This window comes from Ambystoma mexicanum, chromosome 10, assembly GCF_040938575.1.
Source record: "Ambystoma mexicanum isolate Mex_15411 chromosome 10, UKY_AmexF1_1, whole genome shotgun sequence".
In the NCBI taxonomy this organism is placed as follows: Eukaryota; Metazoa; Chordata; class Amphibia; order Caudata; family Ambystomatidae; genus Ambystoma; species Ambystoma mexicanum.
Window position 1 is genome coordinate 275,421,877 of NC_090932.1, and position 24,503 is coordinate 275,446,379.

The 24,503-nt window shown below is 41.3% G+C and overlaps 1 protein-coding gene across 2 annotated transcripts in view; it reads left to right on the forward strand.

The window, feature by feature from the left end:
• Nucleotides 1-24,503, forward strand: part of AMER3 (APC membrane recruitment protein 3) — a 225,961-nt gene that overhangs the window by 74,490 nt on the left and 126,968 nt on the right. The window contains exon 2 of one of the 2 annotated variants that reach the window (XM_069617839.1): nucleotides 10,064-13,017. In XM_069617839.1, coding sequence (XP_069473940.1) covers nucleotides 10,080-13,010 — 2,931 coding nt within the window. In that variant the 5' untranslated portion in view covers nucleotides 10,064-10,079 and the 3' untranslated portion in view covers nucleotides 13,011-13,017. The remainder of the gene's footprint in view (nucleotides 1-10,063; nucleotides 13,018-24,503) is intronic. The other variant, XM_069617838.1, reaches the window with a different exon arrangement.

Below are 24,503 nucleotides of genomic sequence, written 5' to 3' on the forward strand. Positions count from 1 at the left end.
ACTCATGAGAGCCAACCAACCCTTCTTCATGTCAGGAGTAATACTGTAAAATGGCTAGTTGCGAATGACGCACCTGGATAGCTAAGAATTTCCATCCCTGACTATACCTAGCAACACGACCATCTTTTTCTCCATGATACCTGTCACTTTTGTATATATCCTCATACCCTCTATTGTATAATTCAGTGTACAACTTGTATTTCTATTGTATATTTTGTATAAATCATATATATTTTCGAAAGGCGCCGAGTTACCTCTGGGTTGGGTGCGCCATACAAATAAATAAACAAACAAACAAACAAAGGCCCCCTTAATAGCACTACCCGTAGTTGGGCGGCTTTTAGAGATAATAGGCATGGATATTGTGGGTCCTTTGGATCCTCAAACTGGCTCAGGAACAGACATATCTTGGTGGTGGTAGACCACGCCACAAGATACCCTGTGGCTGTCCCTCTGAGGAGCATCAAAGCCCCAGTGGGTGTGAAGGCTCTGATGGTGATATTCTCCCGTGTTGGATTATCCAAGGAAGTCATTTCTGACAGGCAATTCAACTTCATATCAGTGTATATGAAGGCCATGTGGGAAGAGTGTGGAGTCACCTACCAGTTCTCTACATCCTTCCATCCACAAACCAATGGGCTTGTTGAGCGGTTCAACAAGAACCTGAAAGGCATGACAGGTGGCTTGGAAGAACACCTGAGAAGAAAATGGGATATTCTCTTGCCATGCTTTCAGATCGCCTACAGGGAGATGCCACAGAACTGAGCAGAGTGTAGCCCCTTTGAGCTTCTGTTTGGACACCCTGTATGAGGTCCCTTCAGTCTAGTGAAAGAGGGATGGGAAAGCAAACCTTTATCTACCACATGAGCTGTGGTGAACTATGTACTTGGCCTTTTGTCTAGAATGGCAAAGTACATGCAACAGTCAACAAAGAACCTAAAAGCCAGTCAGGAGCTGATGAAGCACTGGCACGACTAGAAGGCCACAGTAATAGTCTATTCTACAGGCCAGTGGGTGTGGATTATGGAGCCTGTCAAACCCAGTGACCTTCAGGACAAGTGGACTGGGCCTTACTTTGTGCTAGAAACGGTCGGTGAGGTGAATTATCTCATTGACATGAAAGCACCTAAACAGATGTGCAGGGTTTTTCATGTAAACCGGTTAAAACCCTATTATAGCCGGGATGACCTGGTCTTGGCATGAGTGACTGACGGAGAGACTGAGGAGGAGACCGCTCCCCTTCCAGACCTCTTGAACACTGAAGCCAAAGATAGGTCGGTTGAAGGTGTCAACCTTGCAAAGGACCTATCAGAACAGCAACTGGCAGACTGTTGCTGTTTACTGGGACAGTTTGCCGGTCTGTTTTCTCTGACTCCTGGTCGCGCAGATTGGTGCACTCATGATGTGGACACTGGAGACAGTGAGCGTTTGGAGAATAGGATTCACTGGATGTCCGATAAGGTCAGGAACACCATCAAGGAGAACGTTTCCAATGTGCTGTCCTTGGAGTGATAGAGCCATCCCAGAGCCCCTGGGCTAGCCTGGCAGTACTGGACCCCAAAAAGACCAGTGGTGGGAACACCGAAGTTTGCTTTTGGGGGGCTCAATTCCATCACAAAGACAGATGCTCACCCCATTCCTTGGGCAGATGAGCTCATTGACAAGCTCGGCGCTGCCAAGTACATGAGTACCTTTGACCTTGCAGCAGGGTATTGGTAGGTCGGCTTGTAAGATGGCGCGAGAGAGAGGTCAGCATTTTCAACCCTGAATGGACGGGTATGCCCAGGCATGGGTCCCGTGCCTTCTAGTATGTTTTGTGGAGGCAGAGATGCACTCAAATTCACTTTTTCAAAGTATAATTTGGGATTGATTCGTACAATTTAGGTGCTCCGGTGTGGGTCTCGGCCACAAGACCACAATGACAATTGGGAAGGAAAATGGTCCACCTGAAATTGGGTGGGCTAACACAGGGCACACTTTTTTCTGACAGTGTCAGAAATGAATTAGAGATGCTACTATAGTAGGATTTTCATCAATATGTCTGCATTTTTCAAAATTCATACTTTATAGTTATAAACAAAATATTTTTACAAAGTATTTACAAATTAAACGCAACTTCATTTGCAATTTTTCAATGTGAACAATTTCAATCAGTGATTCTTATTTGTTTGTACATAACGTGCAAACAATTCATTTAATTTTCAATGTAAATATAAGTATTGATCTTTTCTCAATTTGGGGTCATAAACATTGTACGACGCGTTTCGGGACTAGCCCTTCATTAGGTACAGTTCTTCAATTTGGTTTTCTGAAAATAAATAAATAAAAAGGATTTCAGTCTAATGTCTAGTCTTCAGGAATATTCTAGGTTACTGTTCCTAATTCAAAAACAAGGGACTGACCTGTGTCCTCTACATATTCTCTTGTGACAGTAATGGATTCTATAGTATTTCATGCAATCTTGCTTTAGATGGAGCTCTACAGTTTGTTAAATTGACACCTGGCGGGGAAATGCATATTTTACTATATGTTCATCCAAGTTAGAATCATGTCGGTTTTTAATAATACCGTGAGTGGGACACAGACGCTTGTTCATAAGCGCTGGGTCCCACTCCACGGTATTTGCGTCTTGATTTGTAAGGTGTGCTTTTCTGTTTATTCACCGTCTTTGCTTTTTTGCTTTATGGCAGGTTGCCTCCGAGGGTTGGTATAAGGTGCTCAATTAGCGATTTTTCTTATTGTAACTTCTGTTCTGTTGCCATGTATGGGTATCCCATCTATGAAATAACATATATCACTTTAGACCCTCAAGCCACTACGTAATGGTATTCTTGTGTCGATAGCGCAATCGCGTTCATCTTTTTAGCAAGCGGAGCCACAATACGGCCTAGTCTGCAGTCGCATTCTGACTTACTTGCTGTGCCTCGGACGCGTAATTCAGCAGCTCCTTTCGTTTGGTTCCCCATCCACGCGCTGTGATGTTGGTGTTCCAATGTCTTCTGTTGTTTTCTTTTAGTGCCTCATCCGTGTATCATATCGGAGAACAGCCTCTGTGTGCTCCTGACAGTAAACGCGAGTCTCTGCAGCCTGAGTTGTATTTGGAGGCGCCGTTGCCCGGGAGACAGTTATGCCTCATGGGAAGTTTCCTGTGTGTTTCCTTCGGTGTTTTCTCAACGCCATCTTTAGATGGTTCTTACCAACGTGCCACTAGTCTCATGAGTGTAATTTACAATCACTTAACAATTGCCTTCTAGGCCTAGAGACCCAAGCTACTCCTCAGTGATGAGGCCCAACAAGGCCGAAACATGTTTGGGGAGGCTTGTGGTCTCGTGCAGAAGGGATGTGACCTAGCTGTTTGGGCTGGACTGCCCTTTTTGGGGTGGGACCAAGCCTGATTTGCATATGATCTTTCCCCTTCTGTAATGGCTTGGCAGGCGAAGAACGATGGTCTGGAGGGTTGCCCAGAGTAATGTCAGTGGTTAAGATACATTCTAAACCTTCTAGCCATCGCCTCTTTGTTTGTGATCTGCATACTGCGTAGCTCTCAGCCCCAATGTTGCGTCCTGTTCACATTCCTCACACACAGTCAATACCATCTGCCAATGTTGTTCACACCATCGCCTACTATCCCTAACAATACACATTTGTTCCAAGGAAGATTTTCGGGGGAGGGTGGGCCATTGTTCCACCCATTTTTTCTGACTCGAGAACTTGGCTGTTCGTAGCCATTGGCAACCCATGGTGAGATTATGAAGTTGACTAATTTGACTTGAATGGCACTCATCCTATGTCTAATTGATGGTAGGGGAACTGACTCATAGCTTTCACCATATAGCAGACCTGACCAAACTACCCTACTGTGGGGCCTGGATCACACCAATGCGAGAACTCTGTGCTGGCCAAACAATAGAGGAAAGAACCCATTCAACTGGCCAAACCATCATCGAGGCTAATCAACATCGGATCCAAATACTCACTGTGACCCCATCAGAAGGCGAACAAATGCTTAGATGCAGCTGAAAGCTGAAGGATCCACAAATCACCGAAACAAATAATACATATGTATATTGTTTTGTTTACGAAAGATTTTACATTTTAGTTCTGCATAGCTGCATAATTGTTCACTTTAGTTTTAAAACGTACAATCTGAATTTGAAATCCGACGGAACACGGACATGCAACTCCTGCTCCCCGACTCACGCGCATTATATGCTGTCACTTCGCCAAATCGTGCAGAGAGCACCTTTTACTTGGACTGCACTAGTGTTCTTTACGCTTCTGCCAGTCCCGACCATGTATTCAATGCAAGTTTATCAAATGTTTATTTTTCTGATCACAGTCTTTTGTTTCATAATATGCAGCAAGTGTCTGCTGTCTGTGGCTCTCCAGATGCTCTGGACTTCCTTCCTTCACCATGGATTATGCTGACTAGAGATGATGGGAGTTGTAGTTCAAAACATCTGGAAAGCTTGGTTGAATATCCCTGATGTACCGAAATTTACTGTCGGTGCTAGCACACGGAAGAAGGGCCATTGGCCACTGATCTCTTGCATTAATTCTTAGGATAGTTTAGTAAGTATAAGTGCCTGCTGGCCAACTTTTTCCATAACTATTTGTTTTCCTTGTCCCTCCCACCCAACTCTCAGACCCCTTTATCTCCAGGCACCAGCTGGGCAATGCCTTTGGCGCACAAGTAAACGCTCCCTAATCCGTGATGTCAGTGGTTTTCCTCCTTGTGGATAGCAGGGTTTCCGCCCTCTATATCTATGGTGACCTAAGTGCTGATATGGCCCACATCACCCCCTACAGAATTTCTGAGATATGTGGGAATTGCAGGAATATCAAAAACGGCTTCCCTTGGAATGCAGGGCAAGCTGGGTACAGCAGTTGTGTTGTTAGTCGAATGAGCTCGAGATGTTAAGAAATCATTTAAACTCTAGCTTCAGAAATGTCACCCTTTCAGTTTCTAGGCAATAAACAAAGCACTGGGGGCAGGACAACATGCTGACCAGCCCCTTGTATTTTTCAACCAATATTTTGGACAATTGTGTGTGGTGAAATGGGGTGGAAATAAGGTCACAGGGTTCATCACTCATTCCAATAGAAATTCAGCTCTGCACCGAGCTCCTGGTGGCACTTCACGGTATACAGTGTTTACATCGAAATATTTTATATTGAAGGTACTTATATTGAATAATTTGTATTGAAAACTTTTATAGTGAATGCATTTAGGGGTGTGGTAAAGGGTTAAAGAAAATTGGAAAACGGACGGGGTGGGTTTTTAGGGGTGGGAAACGGGGGTTTGATGATGACACCCCCGTCCCAAAAAGAAAGTGCATTCACTATAAAAGTTTTCAATATAACTTCTTTGAGAAATGTTCATTCAATATAAAATGTTTTGATATAAAGACATGTAACCGCACTTCACAGGCTTCTATGGGTCTGAAGTGAGTTCCTGCAGCCACACCACCAAGTTCGTGGACGCCCCTAATAGGAACCTGCAGATACCCTGCTGGCATCGCACTGGAATGCCATAAAGCTCCTAACTGGTGTGGAATCATCTGCTGAAGGCCCCACCAGTGCTCATTTTGGGGCCTGGAGGATAGCTCGAGGGCAACACATTCTTCTTAGTAGCAAGACAACACAGGGTAACACAGGTTCGAATCCTGGCCCTACCTTATAAACTAATGAATTACTATGATCAACTGAATAAACAAACACAGGGTTCATGAAGTTTTCACCCCACTGGGTCCCATTCCCAGCAAAGTCGGGCTAGCCTCTTGGTTGTAGCCCCTGAGCTTCTATCTGGGGCCACAAATAAAAGGCCCCACTGGTGACGCCTCGGCTAACAACCCTTTCCCTGAGCAACAGATGTTTAGGTATGTTAACGGAAGGTAGCAGGGAGAACACTGCTCTTTCTACAGTATTGAAAGGGTCTTCAGGCTCAAAGACCCAGGACAGTCTTCAGGCTCAGAGTGTAGAGAAGGGGCTTGGAACACAAATGGATTTGCTCCTAAACACCGACCCAGACATGTGAGAAATGGTTATGGGGGAAGCTTATATACTTAGACACCCTATGAAAGTAAAAGGCTGCATTTTATTATAACCCGTCACATCACAAATGTGTTTACTGCAAAGCTTACTCCAGAACTAGAGCTTTTGCCAGCAGCAGGATATGGGGATTTGGACGGCAGATCAGCTGGGAAATCCTTACAAATCCCTTTAAAAGCTCAGGCGATATTACATTACAACCTTGAAAAGACACGTGAATTTGCACCAACACTGACCCACCCCCAGACTAAACATTTTCTGGCAGCAAGTAAAACTGCACTTTAGTTCATGCATTCAAAATATTTCCACACACCTTTTGACTTCGGGGGGTTTACAGAGAGAACCAGGGGGGGCATGAATCTGGTGGAGGGAGAAAGCAGGCAGAGGTTAAACCACCCACCCTCGCCTCTCACTCTTCTAGAGCACACTCACCCCCTCATCCCCACGCACACACACATGCCCACACCTCAAAAGCAACAAGCGAAGAACGTCTGGCATGAAATAGCTCAAATAATCCAATTTATCAAATGCGATGGCTTCCAAGCATGCAGTGGAAATCAACCCACCAAATCTTTATTTAGAAAGGAGGCTTCCTTATCATCCAGACTCTTGTAATGATGGCTGGTAAATGTAGAAGCGGTTTTTATAGGCAAATTCTGCTGGTAAATGTAGAAGCGGTTTTTGTGGGCAAATTATGCAAAGTTTTTTTTTAAACATGTTGCATAGGTACCTATGTTGACCTCCACAAAATATTAAATTTCAAATCAATGATTTAGCTGTCTCTAAGGTTATGGTAGTGATGCCTAAACGTAAAGGATCACCGGGCTGATGTATTAGATTTACTGAGATGTGCCTGATGCAGGAAGAATTATTGCCCACTGAATAATAGAAAATAAACCAGCCATGAAATGAAAGTGCATACAAATAACGGCAAAGCCAATTGGAGGTGTGATTGCATTCTAGAAACGTTTTGAATGATCCCTGCCATGTATGGTTGGACATGTCATGGCATGAACATTGTATGTGTGTGATCAGTACTGGGGTTTCTGCAGCCAGCCTGATCGATGCATTTATTTTGAATTAACCAGATGTTTTGGATGGTTACAATATGTTTTGTAAAGCTTAAGACAGTGGTCAGATGGCTGGGTGCACCTGTAATTGCAGTAGACAACCCTTTCTAACGTGTTACCCTTTCTATATTAATGATGATTTACAAACTAAAACATCAGAAACCAACTCATATGTTTTATTAAATAATCCTCACATTTATAATTCAGTCAGACCAAATTAATTGTAATTCACAGCAGAATTATTCCCAAATTGCCTGAAATATATACTAAAATGATCACATTCATCATGAAATCCTGCAAACAGCAATTTCATCTTAGAATGAACCCAAATATATTGTAAGAACACTACAAACCTATCTTGAAAACAATCATCCCCAAATGTATTTTCCACAAATCTACAACAAAACCATCATGAAACTACCAGCTCCACCTCACTGATGAGGACCAACAAGGCTGAAACACGTGTATGGGGTTGCTATTGGTACTCTTATTCAAAAGGGAATTGCCATATCATTTCGGTGCTGGACTGCCCATGTGGGCGGGACAAAGACTGATATGCAAATGAATATTTCCCATCTGTGAAAGGTACAGTGAGAAAAAAGCAGATGGCTGCAAACTCTCAAAGTGGTTAAAAACCACTGAACAGTGCACAGGTTATCATGTTGTGTTCTTTCGGGAGAGGGGCGCCTGCTATCTTTTTTGCATTTTTGGAAGGAACTTGGGGTTGGTCACCTTAAGTTACCTGGAGGCAACCAGACGTGGACTCCCGGCTCACTGTGCTCAGAGAGGCACAGCTCCCCCTCACTGATGAGGCCCAACAAGACTGAAACACGTGTATTTGGTTGCTGTTGGTACTCTTGTTCAGAAGGGAATTGCCATAGCATTTCGGTGCTGGACTGCCCATGGGGGTGGGACAAAGACTGATATGCAAATGGATGTTTCCCATCTGTGAAAGGTACAGTGAGCTAAAGCAGATGATTGCAAACTCTCAAAGTGGTTAAAAACCACTGAACAGGTTATCATGCCGTGTTCTTTCGAGAGAGTGGCGCCTGTTACCTTTTTTGTACCATCTGAGTCTAATATTATTGTAGCTGTTGTTTCATGTTATGCCACATCAGCTCACCACCGCAGAAGTTTCAGAGTGCACAGGCGTGCCCTCAGAGTGACGTTCTGTATCCCCACCAGGGGTGTTCAGACCGAAGTCTTCAGGAGGAAAGACAATGAGCAAGGAGTATACAAGAGGATGGGAAACAGGGAAACTTACTCTGCACACACCTGTAGGGAGCGAGGTGTGCAGCAGTTGAATAGCCTGGGTGCATGTCAGCCCTTTCAGGTGGACCATAATTCTGCAAAATGGAAGCTGCAAAACAGTCCTAACGTATTGGTATACTCGGGTTGTGTTTCCAAGGCAGATTTTGAAAATTGCAAGTGAAAATTGTGATGTTGGATATATGAAGGGCCTGAGAGCGAGCTTGGTTAATCCTGAACATTTGGTGGCATATTTGCCCAGGCACCTCTATACCTTTTACCCTAGGTAAAACTTCTAAATCTTAGTTATTTGACTGCCAACCCTGAGGCAACGATTGAGTATTCAAAATTAGACTGTCTATAAAGGTGAATGTTGTTGCTAACAGAAGGGAATGGAGTGTTTGAACATGTGAAAAGGTCTGGCAACTTGATGTCAAAAATTGTATTATTAAGAGTTTGTTCTGTGTCGTGTCATGCTAGACTTTATTTTATTGCACACAAAGACAGGGTAGGGTGGTGCCTTACTTGGGCGTAGGATATGATAGAGCAACATGTAACTAGCTATTGTGAGAAAGTATATCCTGAGCTCCATTGCTTAATTTGTAAAACAAATAAGTGACAGGCCCAGCATTTTTCTGAGGAAGCTGCCGGCACATTTTGTCACCAGTGTACCTCGATCTGTTGAGCCGTAGTTGGTTTGTTTTTGCTTAGAATGCTTTGACTATTTCATCAGTTAACATATGACCCACTTCTCCAGCTGCCTGCTCTGATCACTAGGACAACGTTCCTGTTTCGTATGCAGTGACCAAAATAATCCATATGTACACTAAACATTTCCTTGTTTTTTGCACCCATCTCTGTTAACCTGGACAACTTCCAGAAATTAAACAGTTACTTAGGTCCTGTGTTTCACAGTCCCTCCAGACTGTTTCAACAGGCCTAGAAGGTGTACCCTGCTACCACACAATGTACAGGAACATCATTTCTTTAAAATGTGGAGAAAAGGAAGGGAGGAAATGGTTGGATGTAATGAGACCTGGAACAGCATGATTGTCCATTGGAGACTGAGATACGATACACCGTGTCCTGAGGCAAAATAATATCAGGATTTTTACTAGAATCATGCTGTCTACAATTGTCACCTTTAACAAAATCTTTATCAAGCCTGAGCCCTCATATTTTGCATGCAAGGTGTGTGTGGGCATTCTGTTGTGTGGTATGATATGATAGTTTATTTATAACGTGCTTAATACCCAGAGGTTCCTAAGCGCAGACCCAGGGATCGAACATGTGTTGCTCCATGTCGGCTTGCTTCCAAGACGAGCACATTGCCCCTGAGCTATCCTCCCGAGACAGCATGTACTGTAGAAGCATACTAAAATTGTATTTTTACCACTGAAATTCAATGAATAGGTTTGACAATACAATTGTGATACTGTATCCACAATGGGAACCATGTTTTGATTTTAAATTAAGATCATAGCAAACTTATTACGAGGGCGGCCAACTGGAACTGAAATGTATCCAAAAGGATCCAACAAATGTCGTGTGGGCAGTGGTTATAGTAAAAGAAAAGCTCAATGCAGAACATGATGGGCACTGTTGGTTTATGGCGGCCCTTTAAAAGCTGTAACTCCACAGTTATGTGTTTTTAAGGGCAGATTAATGAAATGTGTATTTTCCTGTTTTTACAGATGTGAAGTGGATATCATGGAACTAATACGAGGAAAGACCTTTATAAAATCAAGTGCCACCCCTAACCCTGACAAAAAAGCTGTGCCAGATATTGACGTTGGCAAGAACGAAGATGCAAGAAAGATTTCCAGTGCCCCAGTGGTTGTGGAACAAGCTCAAGTGGAGGCCAAGCCGAGCACCTTGGCAGCACACACAAACAACAAGTGCCCCATCAGACCAGCCAGAGTGGGCCAGCGAGAACGGATCCCATCCATTGGCACCTCTGGCAAGCTGGACTCCAAAAGCAAGACCCATACTGGTGCCCTTGAGAAAGAGAGAAATGAACACAGTGCAAAAAAAGACTCCAGTCGGGATGAAAACTCTGCCGTGCCTGGGAAAATTAAGGGGAGACTCGTTGGCAGTGCTAGCTTCTCTGGCTTTGGGAGCCCCTTGAACGCCAACGGTAAAAGAGACCCTGCCGTAAGTCCCTGTCAATCTACCTGCAGCCAGAAGATGATTGATTATAGGAACTTCACGCCACAAGTGCCTTTTGTGCCGGCAGTCGCCAAAACCATACCTAGGAAGAGAATTTCGCTCAAAAGATCGAAGAAAGGGTTAAGGGATATCTTTAATATTAAGAAAAACAAGCAGGAGAGCCTTGCGCTCTCACTGAACAAGGACAAAATGCTATCTCCTGATATGCCAGGATGGATAGGGACAGCGCAGCTCCCAAAATCTGGAGAAGCCTTTGCTGGAGATTGCCTGGCGCCAGAGGTCTCTGATGGCGAATTGCATTATGACCCCACATACGATTACTGCAACGTCTTTTGTGAGGACGTTGCTTCTCTTAAAAGCTTTGACTCCCTCACAGGCTGCGGTGAGATATTTGCAGACGAGAGTTCAGCCCATTTGGAATTTTTGAATGGAAAAGAAAACCAGAAAACTAAGTCCATCTGCAAAAGAAATTCAGCGGGCGAGTCCTTCCAAGGTGGAATGGAGCAGCTGGCCTCACCAGCACAGTCTGAAACAATAGATTTCGCAAAGTTTTGGGGGCGCGTCAACCAATCTGTACGGTTGCATCAGAGCACTTTGTTTGACAGGAGGCAGCTGAAAACATCCACCCCTGAGGAATTGAAGACAGAGAATACATCTGCTCCCCAAAAAGATCCCCCTTTACTGGAGGACAAAGAGTTGGAAAGCCCAAAGGACAGCTCTCCCGATACAGAAACCCCCAAAAGTGACATACAAGAGTCCACCTCCACAAGCGATGAGGGATATTACGACTCCTTCTCACCTGGACCAGACGAGGAAAAGAAAGAAATACGAACCCCAGGAACATTCCCTAGAGACAGCTACAGCGGCGATGCCCTCTACGAACTATTTTATGACAGCTCCGAACCCTTAATAAGCCCCATCCTAGATGACGAGCTCTCTACTTCTGGACAGACCAACGATCTTCCACTTTCCATATGTAGTTTCCACCTAGAAGAGAATATGGCTTCCCGGCCATCCATTGACATGGTTAACCAAGGCTTTCTCCAAAGCTCATGGAAAGGCAAGGAGTGCCTATTAAAGCTCTGCGACACAGAGCTGTCGCTGACGATGGGGATAATAAACTGGTTAAGGAATAATCCAGGGATGGTTTCTCCCATCGATTCATCCATCAGTCCACGGTCAGAGCTTAGAGAAATCAGTACCCCTCCAGTCTTGCCCAACTCTCCGCCTTGCCATCAGACCACCTCTGAAAAACAGGAACTTCTGAAGACTCCTTGTGATGCTGAATGCAACCCTTGTCTGGCCTCTCCCAAAGACAATGTCAATGATTTGGCAAAGGGAAATTCAGAAGGGACAACTAAGACAGTCAGAACTGAGGTGCCTGTGCAAGTTTCACCTGAAACATCTTCCACCGAACAAGAAATCTGCACTGAGAACCAGAGCCCAGGTTCTGGGTTTCAAGCACCCAGCACCTTATCACTTTCTCCCGCCGGCATGGATCCTACACCAATGTTTCATGGACACAAGTTGAGGGTCTGCCCACCTGCTATGGTGAAGGAGCTTACCTCCGATGTATGTGGCACCCCGAAGACGCAAGTGATGGTGGCTATTGGCAAGGAGTCCCTTTGCCCTGCATGCAGACATTTTCTAGAACATGGCCAGAGTGAGTTAGAGCTGTGCAGTGTATGCATGGCTAAACTACAATGTACAAATGGCATCCAGATACCAAGGGAAAGTCCAAACCAGGTGATCAAGAATGACAAGCCTCCCTGCCTTTCTCCCAGAAGACACTCTAGGGACTTCATCAGCCCGGTCAATGGCGGGCGCGGTCAAACGATTGTGCAAATACTGGAGCAATGTGTTGCTCAGGTGGCCTCACTACAAATCACTTACAAAAGTGAGCAGAAGAATGTGGAGAACAAATACATTGGGAATGAAATGAAGAACATGCTCTGTAAAATGTCACAATATCGGAATAACATCTTGTGCTCACCCCTCAGTCATTCGAATCACGACACTGAGGATAAGCAACTGCCCACCCCTTTAACACACGGCAGAGGCTTAAGTCCAGCAGAGGTTCAGACATGCAGCGTTTCCAGTGGAGAACTTGGTCAAGAGGCCATGGGTGAACTGAGTTTGGGACAGACACAAAAGAAAGATCTGTTCCTCTCCTCTAGAGCAGGGACGCCCAATCTAGACCACTCTGGTATGATCGCACCATCGGTCGCCTCCACCCGCCCAAACTTTCTTCCACTTTTTGGTGCTTTTCCCTTTAATGGGCCCAGTGCTATTTTTCCAGCGTTTTGCCAGATGACCAATTCGCAAGACGTTTTTGAATGTAACCAACCCAAACTAAGCTGGGAACTCACTTGCAGCCAAACAGTATTGACTCAGGCTGAATCCCCCCTTCCTCAAGCAGACGCGGCGCTCTGTGAAGCACCACGGAGCAGGACAAGCTCGGTGACACGATGAAGGTAAGGTTGGTGACTTTTTTACATTTATTAGGATTGAAACGGGCAATTTCAAAGTGTATATATTATTGTAGGTGTTATAAGACAACATTCGTGCTTGGTAGCAGTAATTATCTTAATGCAGATAATCTAAACATAACAATACTTGTTCCAAGAGATTACACAATCCTAAAAATAATTCGAGTCTTGGCTTTAAATTAGATTTTCTACATTTGAATTTTGCAGTAACAGGTAAAACAGCCGACACGTGTTTTCGACCAGCTTGGTCGTTACATTGTCACAAGTTCCATTGAGTTCACAATAAATCAAGGTAATTCTCCCAAAATTAATAATCAAAACATGTGAAATGCATTGCAGATTGAAGTTATGGAAATTATTTAAAATATACGACATACCACATAGGTTGATGGCAGTTGGAGAAAGCATGCACACGTGGATATATTTTGAAGTTAGAAGAAAGAAGAAAAAAAAACAACTCCAAGTCACAATTTGGTAAAAGAATTGAAATAAATAGTGAATATAGGTTTATCAACAAATAAGTTGAAAATGAAGATAAATAAAACCAGTGAGTGCATGAGCGCTGGTGTGAGGTCCAGTGTCCAGAAACATTGTCCCCTATATTGGAGATGGGTACATGTTAATCAATTAATAACCCCAGTTTGAGTGCAGGTTGTCTATCATTGTTAAAGTAATCCACACCCTATGTGCTATTATCTGGCATGTGACATGCATGACCCAGATTTGGGTTTACCGTCAGGAAGCTAATTGTATAGTTGCATCTAGAAATAAGCATCCAATATGAATAATAAGAAACTCTAGTTGCAATTAATGTTTGGAACATCTAATTCTCTCACTTTTAATGGATCAGTTCAAATACTGCATGAATGAAGTCCTACCTCAAGGACATGTTGGTCCCACTTCAATAGAAGTGCGGTGCCCCACTAAAGATTTGACTTAAAACGTTTTTAGCACATTCATGCGTTCATAAATGGGTTGTAATCAGAGCTAAAAGAAAAGAACATCAAAATATATGGGACGCAAGTTCAATGACTAAACGACCGATTCGTGTTGTAGTTTCTATAGTTAACCGCAAAATAAACAAATGGTATAATTAAACTCACTTCATCTTGCTTACCTATATATAGGGTTCAATCCCAAACCCGAACAGTCCGTGCCTCACTGGGCGTCCTCTCGGATGTCGTTACAGTGCGTTGTGGATTTGTGTGTAACTTCCAAAAAGGGCTATCGCAATAACGTGATTCCGTCACGCGTGAGCGTATGCGCGACGTCATAGTGTAAACAATATACATTATTGGCCATCAGTTGAATGCGACTTTGATAAAAAAAGGAGGTTCTAAGGAATGCTAATAAAGAAAAGGGCCTTTCCCAGAAAAGGTCTTATGTAGTTATTATATCCCAGTTATGCAAAATGAAACTACAGGTTTGATTGTGTCATTGGTCAATGACTTTGCGTGATGACGTTGCGCGCGAGCGTGCGCGTGATGTCATAGTGTAAACAAGGAACATGATTGGCTATCAGTCGAGTGTGAATTAGATAACAAAGAAAGTTCAGAGAAATACTGATAAAAAAAGGGGGCTTAGGCCAAAAATAAAACATACTTGTGTATTTCTTATTGCCCAGTTATAAGCAAAAAAGAAAGAAACAACAGGTTTTATTATTTCATTGGCCCACGTCTGAGACCCGTAAGTCATGTCCGGATATCTAATATCTGAAATATATTTTACATATATTATGTTACAGATGTCCACTTGATTTAACTATTTCATAACATAATATTATCAAGGATCCCTCTAAGTAGAGCAACACTTGTTGGCCAGATACCAGTAACATGATTAATGTGCCTAGAGTCCGCTGATGTTATTAGTGTTCCCACAGCTTCTGTGGTGTGAAAAATATGCAATCACCCAATGTGAAGTGGTCATTATCTTTATGGCTATAAAGACAAATTGGGTAAAAAAAACCTAATTAGAATGTTCTGATGGCAAGGTTATATAGGAAAATACATATAGGTAATATCATATATCCCTGATAGTACTGACTGCATGGTCTTCCTTATGAATAAAAATCCATAAATTCAGTGTTCTAAAGAACATATAGGCAATCAATGAGATAGTACACTGGCTAACTCATCACTTATCATGATTATTGAATGTCCTAATACAAGGTTGGAGGTGTCCTGCAATAACTGCAAAATAGTGTATATCTTGGTAAATTACAAGAAAACATACATTTCATGATCAGAATTGAAACCATTTTCTGTAGTTCTTAAAAGACATATACGCTTAGATTCCATTCTGCGTAATGTGAGCTGCAAGTCCCCTCCCCTTTTTCCCTTTTTGGCTTTCATCAGACCAATAAAGCGCAAATTATCTGTATTGTCCATTTGATGCTCTTTCTGCCAATGGATGGCTAGAGGTACTATAGGATCTACATTGCTAAGGCTTAAGAGATGCTCTCGTATGCGTACCCGCAATTGTCTGATAGTGCTACCAATGTAATACTTGCCACACACACATATTATTACATATACAACAAAGCATGTATTAAAATTGATAAAATCGGAAATAGTGATTTCAATTCCAAATTGATCATTGAATGTTTGACACTTGTCAACTGCATATTTACAGTGGTTACAATTACCATATTTATGGAAGCCACTTCCAAATTGTAACCAATTGCCTCTCAAGGTTGATAATGTTGAATCTAAAAAGGATGGACATAGTTTATTCTTACTTGCTGGTGCCTTCGTGAAGGTGAATTTAGGATTAACAATCAAAACAGGTGCTAAATCCTTGTCAAGTTTAAGAATATGCAAGTGTTTGGCTGCCATTCTATACAGTAGGCCACTGTCCCTAGAGTATTGTGTAATTATGGCAATGGGTTGTGACTGCGATCTGTCCTTATCACTATTCTTTAATAATTCTGCTTGTTTAGTTTGAGCATTTGTTCCCGCTGCCTTGTTAATGATCTTGGGGCAGTAGCCCCTATCTAAAAAGCGGGTTGTAAGTAGATTGCATTCTTGGTCATAATCAGTATGCCGACTGCAGTTTCTCCTCGCTCTGTAAAATTCACCACCAGGGATGTTGTTAATGGTCCACCGTTGATGATTGCTGTTAGCATGTAATACCGAATTGACCTCAGTAGGTTTGCGAAACATATTCGTGTGTATAGAATTATTGTCGATAAAAATATGCAGATCCAAGAAATCAATCTGTGAGGGACTAACATGTCCAGTAGGTTGAATTCCAAACTCATTAGTATTGGCATGTTCCACAAATGTGTTAAAAGATTCCAATGTTCCCTTCCACACAATGATAATGTCATCTATAAATCTCTTCCACTTGATAATGTTATCTGAAAATGTTTTATGTTTCTATATATGTTCTTCCTCATACTGTGACATGAATACATTCGCTAAGAAAAGTGCGAAGTTGGCTCCCATGGCCAATCCCCTTTCCTGTAAGAAAAATTGGTCATTAAATAGGCACACTTTGTTTTTCAAAGTGAAGACCAAAAATTCTTTCAGCATCTCAACATGTTTCCAATATGAAGCTGAGCAATTTCTGAACGTAAATTCCAACGCATTAATTGCAAGATCATGTCCAATACTAGTGTACAATGCTGTAACATATAGAGTAGCAAGTAAGTAATCAGATTTCCATTCAACAGAGTTACAAAACTGTAGTACATGAGTACTGTCTTTAAAAAAGGATTTCATTTTGATGACAAATGGTTTTAGAGCTTCATCCAGGTATTGGGAAAGGCCCTCGGTGGCCCATCCAATACCACTCATTATTGGTCTCACTGCAGGCAGTTGTTGGTACACTTTATGTATTTTTGGTAAAACATGTATAGTAGGTCTAGTAGGATTAGTAATAAGAAGAAACTTTTTTTCATCATCTGTTAAGAGGCCCATGCTATGCCATTTAGTAAATAGTTTTGCTAACTCCCTAACTATCCTCTTCGTCGGATTCGATTTAGGAGTTTTGTAGCAATGTGGAGTGGTTAAATGAGTCATGCCCATTTGGATGTAATCATTTGTGTTAAGTATAACTACATTTCCCCCTTTATCAGCTTCCTTTATAGTGTCAGCTTCCTTTATAGTGATCGAATGATCTTCCGCCAGAGAGTTCAAAGCTTTCTATTCATCACTAGTCAGATTATGTGGTATTTTGTACTTTTTTTGGACGATCTATCCATCATAGTATGGATGTCCTTAACCATCGATTTCTGAAAAATGTCAATGATATTCTCAGTAGTGATCTGTGCTGTAAATTTGGAAGAAGGTTTAAATTCCTTAATTTCAAAATGTCTTGGATTAATCCCTAAATCAGAACAAATGGCATCTAGATATGAATTATCTTCTGCGTTGAGTGAGGTTAAAGTCTCAATATTCTTAAGGTCTGATAAAGTCAAGGTACTCAAACGATCTCATACAGGTCTTGGTATGAAAGAGTACTTCAGTGGCAAAAAACTTTTTTTAATTTCAATTATCGTACAAATTTAAACAAATCAATTTGAAAATCAACAAAATTGGTGCTGATATCTGGAGCACATGAAAAGCCCTTGTTGAGCACTGAAATTTCATGTCTGGTAAGGATACGACCTGATAAATTGACTACTAAATTTGATTGTGCTGTTGGGCTAGTCTCTTTCTCGTGTTTGATCTGGTTAGGATCCCGGGATGACCTGTATCTTTGTCGGAACTGCCACTTCTGCTTGCATTCCCCCCCGCCGGCCCCTCGTGTGGTATTGACTATTGTCATAGGAGCATTTGGTGGTGTTTGAAATCTTACCTGTTTGTAATTAAGCATTCTTTGGTCTCCCTTTTTGTGTCTGCGAATTTCTACTAAAAAATAATTTCCACAATAGTTTTGTGGTTCTGTCAGGTTTTCTATGATAGTTTCCCCCTCTTGGGTTTCCCCCTCCCTCGTTTCACCCTCTGAATCTGGATCAGAACTGGCAGTGGTGGTGTGTAATGAACTTGGTGTGGATCTTGGGCCCATATTATCATATTTGGTTTGAAATGTATAAATTCTATCTGATCTATAATCTTTGTCTTCACAGAAAAATGTTCTAAATTTCCTCATTTTTATATCATCCTGATATTCTCTAAGGATCTCATTCATTTTTTCAAAATTCTTATGTTTAGTGGCTTCTGCATTTGTCATATTTTGTATTTCCTCCTTGACCAGATTGATTTGTTCAATCACTTTTTTATGTTCCCTCGTTGAATGTGTCATAACTAATTCTAACATTGTCTTTGAGCTTGTGCTCAAATTGTGTTCCCATTTTTCTGCTAGATCCGCATCCTCATCCATATCAAAATTTGGAAAGATTAAAATCCTCAAACCTCGAGGAATAATATCATTCTCAAAAAAGTTTCTCCTTATTACTAATCCTGCTACATCTACTATATATTTTTTTAACAAAAATACATAAAGTGTACGGGTGGTATTGGATGGGCCATGGAGGGCCTTTCCCAATACCTGGATGAAGTCCTAAAACCATTTGTCATCAAAATGAAATCCTTTATTAGAGACAGTACTCATGTACTACAGTTTCTTAACTCTGTTGAATGGAAATCTGATTACTTACTTGCTACTCTAGATGTTACAGCATTGTACCGTAGTATTGGACATCATCTTGCAATTAATGCGTTGGAATTTACATTCAGAAATTGCTCAGCTTCATATTGGAAACATGTTGAGATGCTGAAAGAATTTTTGATCTTCACTTTGAAAAACAAAGTGTGCCTATTTAATGACCAATTATACTTACAGGAAATGGGTAGTGGCCATGGGAACCAAATTCGACCTACCTTAGTGAATGTATTCATGTCACAGTATGAGGAAGAACATATATAGAAACATAAAACATTTTCAGATAATGTTATCAAGTGGAAGAGATTTATAGATGACATTATCATTGTGTGGAAGGGAACATTGGAATCTTTTAACACATTTGTGGAACATGCCAATACTAATGAGTTTGGAATTCAACCTACTGGACATGTTAGTCCCTCACAGATTGATTTCTTGGATCTGCATATTTTTATCGACAATAATTCTATACACACGAATATGTTTCGCAAACCTACTGAGGTCAATTCGGTATTACATGCTAACAGCAATCATCAACGGTGGACCATTAACAACATCCCTGGTGGTGAATTTTACAGAGCGAGGAGAAACTGCAGTCGGCATACTGATTATGACCAAGAATGCAATCTACTTACAACCCGCTTTTTAGATAGGGGCTACTGCCCCAAGATCATTAACAAGGCAGCGGGAACAAATGCTCAAACTAAACAAGCAGAATTATTAAAGAATAGTGATAAGGACAGATCACAGTCACAACCCATTGCCATAATTACACAATACTCTAGGGACAGTGGCCTACTGTATAGAATGGCAGCCAAACACTTGCATATTCTTAAACTTGACAAGGATTTAGCACCTGTTTTGATTGTTAATCCTAAATTCACCTTCACGAAGGCACCAGCAAGTAAGAATAAACTATGTCCATCCTTTTTAGATTCAACATTATCAACCTTGAGAGGCAATTGGTTACAATTTAGAAGTGGCTTCCATAAATATGGTAATTGTAACCACTGTAAATATGCAGTTGACAAGTGTCAAACATTCAATGATCAATTTGGAATTGAAATCACTATTTCCGATTTTATCAATTTTAATACATGCTTTGTTGTATATGTAATAATATGTGTGTGTGGCAAGTATTACATTGGTAGCACTATCAGACAATTGTGGGTACGCATACGAGAGCATCTCTTAAGCCTTAGGAATGTAGATCCTAAAGTACCTCTGGCCATCCATTGGCAGAAAGAGCATCAAATGGACAATACAGATGATTTGCCATTTATTGATCTGATGAAAGCCAAACAGGGAAAAAGGGGAGGGGACTTGCATCTCACATTACGCAGAATGGAATCTAAGCGTATATGTCTTTTAAGAACATGTTTAAATTCTGATCATGAAATGTATGTTTTCTTGTAATTTACCAAGATATAAGCTATTTTGCAGTTATTGCAGGACACCTCCAACTTTGTATTAGGACATTCAATAATCATGATAAGTGATGAGTTAGCCAGTGTACAATCTCATTGATTGCCTATATGTTCTTTAGAACAATGAATTTATGGATTTTTATTCATAAGGAAGACCATGCAGTCAGTACTATCAGGGATATATGATGTTACCTATATGTATTTTCCTATATAACCTTGCCATCAGAACATTCTAATTAGGTTTTTATTTCACCCACTTTGTCTTTATAGCCATAACGATAATGACCACTTCACATTGGTTGATTGCATATTTTTCACACCACTTAAGCTGTGGGAACACGAACAACATCAGTGGACTCTAGGCACATTAATCATGTTACTGGTATCTGGGCAACAAGTGTTGCCCTACTTAGAGGGATTCTTGATAATATTCTGTTATGAAATAGTTAAATCAAGTGGACATCTGTAACATAATATATGTAAAATATATTTCAGATATTAAATATCCGGACATGACTTACAGGTCTCAGACGTGGGCCAATGAAATAATAAAACCTGTAGTTTCTTTCTTTTTTGCTTATAACTGCGCAATAAGAAATACACAAGTATGTTTTATTTTTGGCCTAAACCACCTTTTTTATCAGTATTTCTCTGAACTTTCTTTGTTATCTAATTCGCACTCGACTGATGGCCAATCATCTTCATTGTTTACACTATGACGTCACGCGCACGCTCCCGCGTGACGTCATCATGTTATTGCGACAGCCATATTTGGAAGTTACACACAAATCCACAATGCACTGTAACGACATCCGAGAGGACGCCCAGTGAGGCACGGACTGTTCGGGTTTGGGATTGAACCCTGTATATAGGCAAGCAAGATGAAGCAAGTTTAATTATACCATTTGTTTATTTTGCACTTAACTATAGAAACTACAACAAGAATCGGTTGTTTAGTCATTCAACTTGCGTCCCATATATTTTGATGTTCTTTTCTTTTAGCTCTGATGACAACCCATTTATGAACGCATGAATGCGCTAAAAACGTTTCAAGTCAAATCTTTAGTGGGACACCGAACTTCTATTGAAGCGGGACCAACGTGTCCTTGAGGTAGAACTTCATTCATGCAGTATTTGAACCGATCCACTAAAAGTGAGAGAATTAGATGTTCCAAATATTAATTGCAAATAGAGTTTCTCATTATTCATATTGGATGCTTATTTTTAGATTTAACTATACAATTAGCTTCCTGACGGTAAACCCAAGTCTGGGTCATACATGTCACATGCCGGATAATAGCACATAGGGTGTGGATTACTTTAACAATGATAGACAACTTGCACTGAAACTGGGGTTATTAATTGATTAACCTGTACCCATCTCCAATATAGGGGACAATGTTTCTGGACACTGGACCTCACACCAGTGCTCATGCACTCACTGGTTTTATTTACCTTCATTTTCAACTTATTTGTTGATAAACGTATATTCACTATTTCTTTCAATTTTGTTACCAAATTGTGACTTGGAGTTGTTTTTCTTTCATCTTTCTTCTAACTTCAAAATATATCCACGTGTGCATGCTTTCTTCAACTGCCATCAACCTATGTGGTATGTCGTATATTTTAAATAATTTCCATAACTTCAATCTGCAATGCATTTAAAATGTGTTTGATTATTAATTTTGGGGAAATTACCTTGATTTATTTTGAACTCAATGGAATTTGTGACAATGTTCATGTACAGCTTTGATAACGACCAAGCTGGTCGAAACACGTGTCGGCTGTTTTACCTGTAACTGAAAAATTCAAATAAAGAAAATCTAATTTAAAGCCAAGACTCAAATTATTTTTAGGATTGTATAATCTGTTGGAACAAGTATTGTTATGTTTAGATTATCTGCATTAAGATAATTACTGCTACCAAGTGTGATGTTGTCTCATAACACCTAAAATAATATATTCACTAGAATATGAACGCTTGTGGGAGGTCCATAGTTATTAAGACTCTCGCTGCTGGTCTTTTTCTGTAGACTTAAATAGACTTGGACAATAGCGCACAGACAATCGTTTCTATCCCATGATCTGAGTTTTTCCAATTTCAAAGTGTGTTTTCTAAATTTGAGGCCAAGGTTGCCTCTCTGTGCATCATTTTTATACATAAGTTTAAGATTCTGCTATGCAAGGGTTATGCGGCTCAGTCTTTCATTCACTTATGGCTTCAGTCATTGGTCACCAAGCAGGATGAGGGCATAACATCATTTGAGAGAGGATTTTAATTGGCCCGGGGCTAGCCGTGCCTGAGCCCAATATATATGCTATATCCTGGGCTCTGATGCAGCTTCCCAATCTCATTTCCCAATATCAAGAGTGAAAAGTGAGTTACAATACTGCTCCTGCCCAGGAGATGTCACTATCACACATGTTCGGAATCAAATCATCAGTTTCAGACATTTGTAGTTGGATTATTTGTTTTGTAATACTCTGATGGGAAAATATAATATAGAGAATACATTTTTTGATTTTTTAAACATATATTAATATTGTCATTAGAATAATGCAGTCAGTTGAAATGTATTTTATTTATTTTATATTTTATACAGCAAGTAAAATACTGTTTCAAAGCACCCACAGGGCAAAGGGAGGGAACAAGGGAGTGAAACACATTAAAAAACCCAATATTTAAAAGCAGTGGAGGGAAAAAGGAAGAAAGGGTGAACCTACTATGCCATGTGAGTATTGAGACGTGCAAGTGCAACAAGGAAGAGCGTAGAGGGGGTAAGTGCTGGGGTGTCTGGGCTCATGGGTGAGCCACAGATGAAGTGTCTGGTATGGTGAGTGCTACACAGCTGGAGTCGCGTTAGGTGTAAGTGCTAACCTCCAGGGCGGAGGGTGTGCCAAGGCAAGTGCTGAGGGTAGACAGGAGCTGGGGCAATTTGGTGTGGGGGGCCAGGGGCCACGAGGATGCATAAGGGCCCAGTATACCAATCACAGCAACTGTGAGATTAGCAAAGGAGAGAAGAAGGGAAGGAGGAGGTGAAGAGGAAAGGTTTGAGGAGCTTCTGGAATTTAAGAAAGTCCTGCTCAAAGCACAGAGGCAGTGGAAGGCTGTTCCATAGGAAGGATTCAGCTGAGGAAAAGTGATCAAGCTCCTGCCCTCTGTTTAGCAAAATGCTTTACACACAAAGAGTTGGTGCCAGGGGAATTTAGTAGTCTAGAGGTAGAGTATTTAGTAAGATAAAGTTGAAGGTAGTGTGGTCCCCGGGCCCAGACAGCCTTGCAGACGATGCAGAGGGATTTGAATTTAATCGTTGCAGCCACGGGAGCAAGTGAAGACTTTTTAGGGCAGGAGAGATGCAGTCCCTGGGTTTACGGCCAAGGATACATCTTGCTCCCCTATTCTGGATTAGCTGGAGGGGTCGCAGAGTGGAAGAAGGTAGATTCAGGAGGAGGCTGTTGCAATAATCGAGCCTAGAGAGAACCAGGGCTCGGGTAACATTGAGCATCTCGGGTAAGGTGAGAAAAGGGAGAATTCCTTTGAGAAGGAAGAGCTGAAAGTGGAACTTCTTGGCAATGTCCTGAGTGTGAGGGAGGAAGGGGAGAGAACAGTCAAAGATGACTCCAATGTTTCTGGCTTCAGAAGAAGGAGCAACGGGAAGCCCAAGGAGGAAGACCAGAGTGAAGGGAAGAAGGAGGGAGCAGGGGTCCTGTTGGGAAGGATCTCTGTTTTTCAGGCGTTGAGGCATTGCCAAATATAAGAATCGTGGAATTCCTTCAAAAAAACTGAGGGAACAGAAACTGAATTTACCTATTTTTTATTTGATATCATTTAGATATTTGTATATTTTTATTTTAACCATTGTTTAGACTGGTTTTTACATAATATATAACACATTAGATGTAGCCCTTTTCATGCTACGGAAAAACTGGACCACGCCTATTTGTCAACTCCTTTAGTTATATAGGCCACAAGTAGTGTGAAAATGTATTAGCTAGATTTATGTTAATGGGGATTTTATTGATCACAATAGTACCCTGAGTACCCTGAGGCATCTTGGTGTTACCAAACCACATTGTTAGAGAAATGACAGAATGACCAGCAAGTCAGGATGAAGATTAGTTGTTGAGGGGTTTTCATGTCAATGCGTCCAACTGCATGCTAAAAAGTAGAGTTTTCAGTTTCTTCCCAAATGTCAGGTGGTTTTGTTCATTTTGTAAAGTTACCTGCAGGTTGTTCCATATTTTAGTGGGCAACACAGTAAAGAATTGTCCATGATACTTTGCTCCCCTTATGGAGGTTGCAAATAGAGTGCTGTTTGGAGTGTGAACCTGGTGGCCTTGGAGGGGTATACCACTTATTCTCTGAGATAAAGCATTTGGTCCAAGGCACTCACCATTGACTACACTCCCTAAAGCTGATGTAAGTTGGAGTCCAAAACATC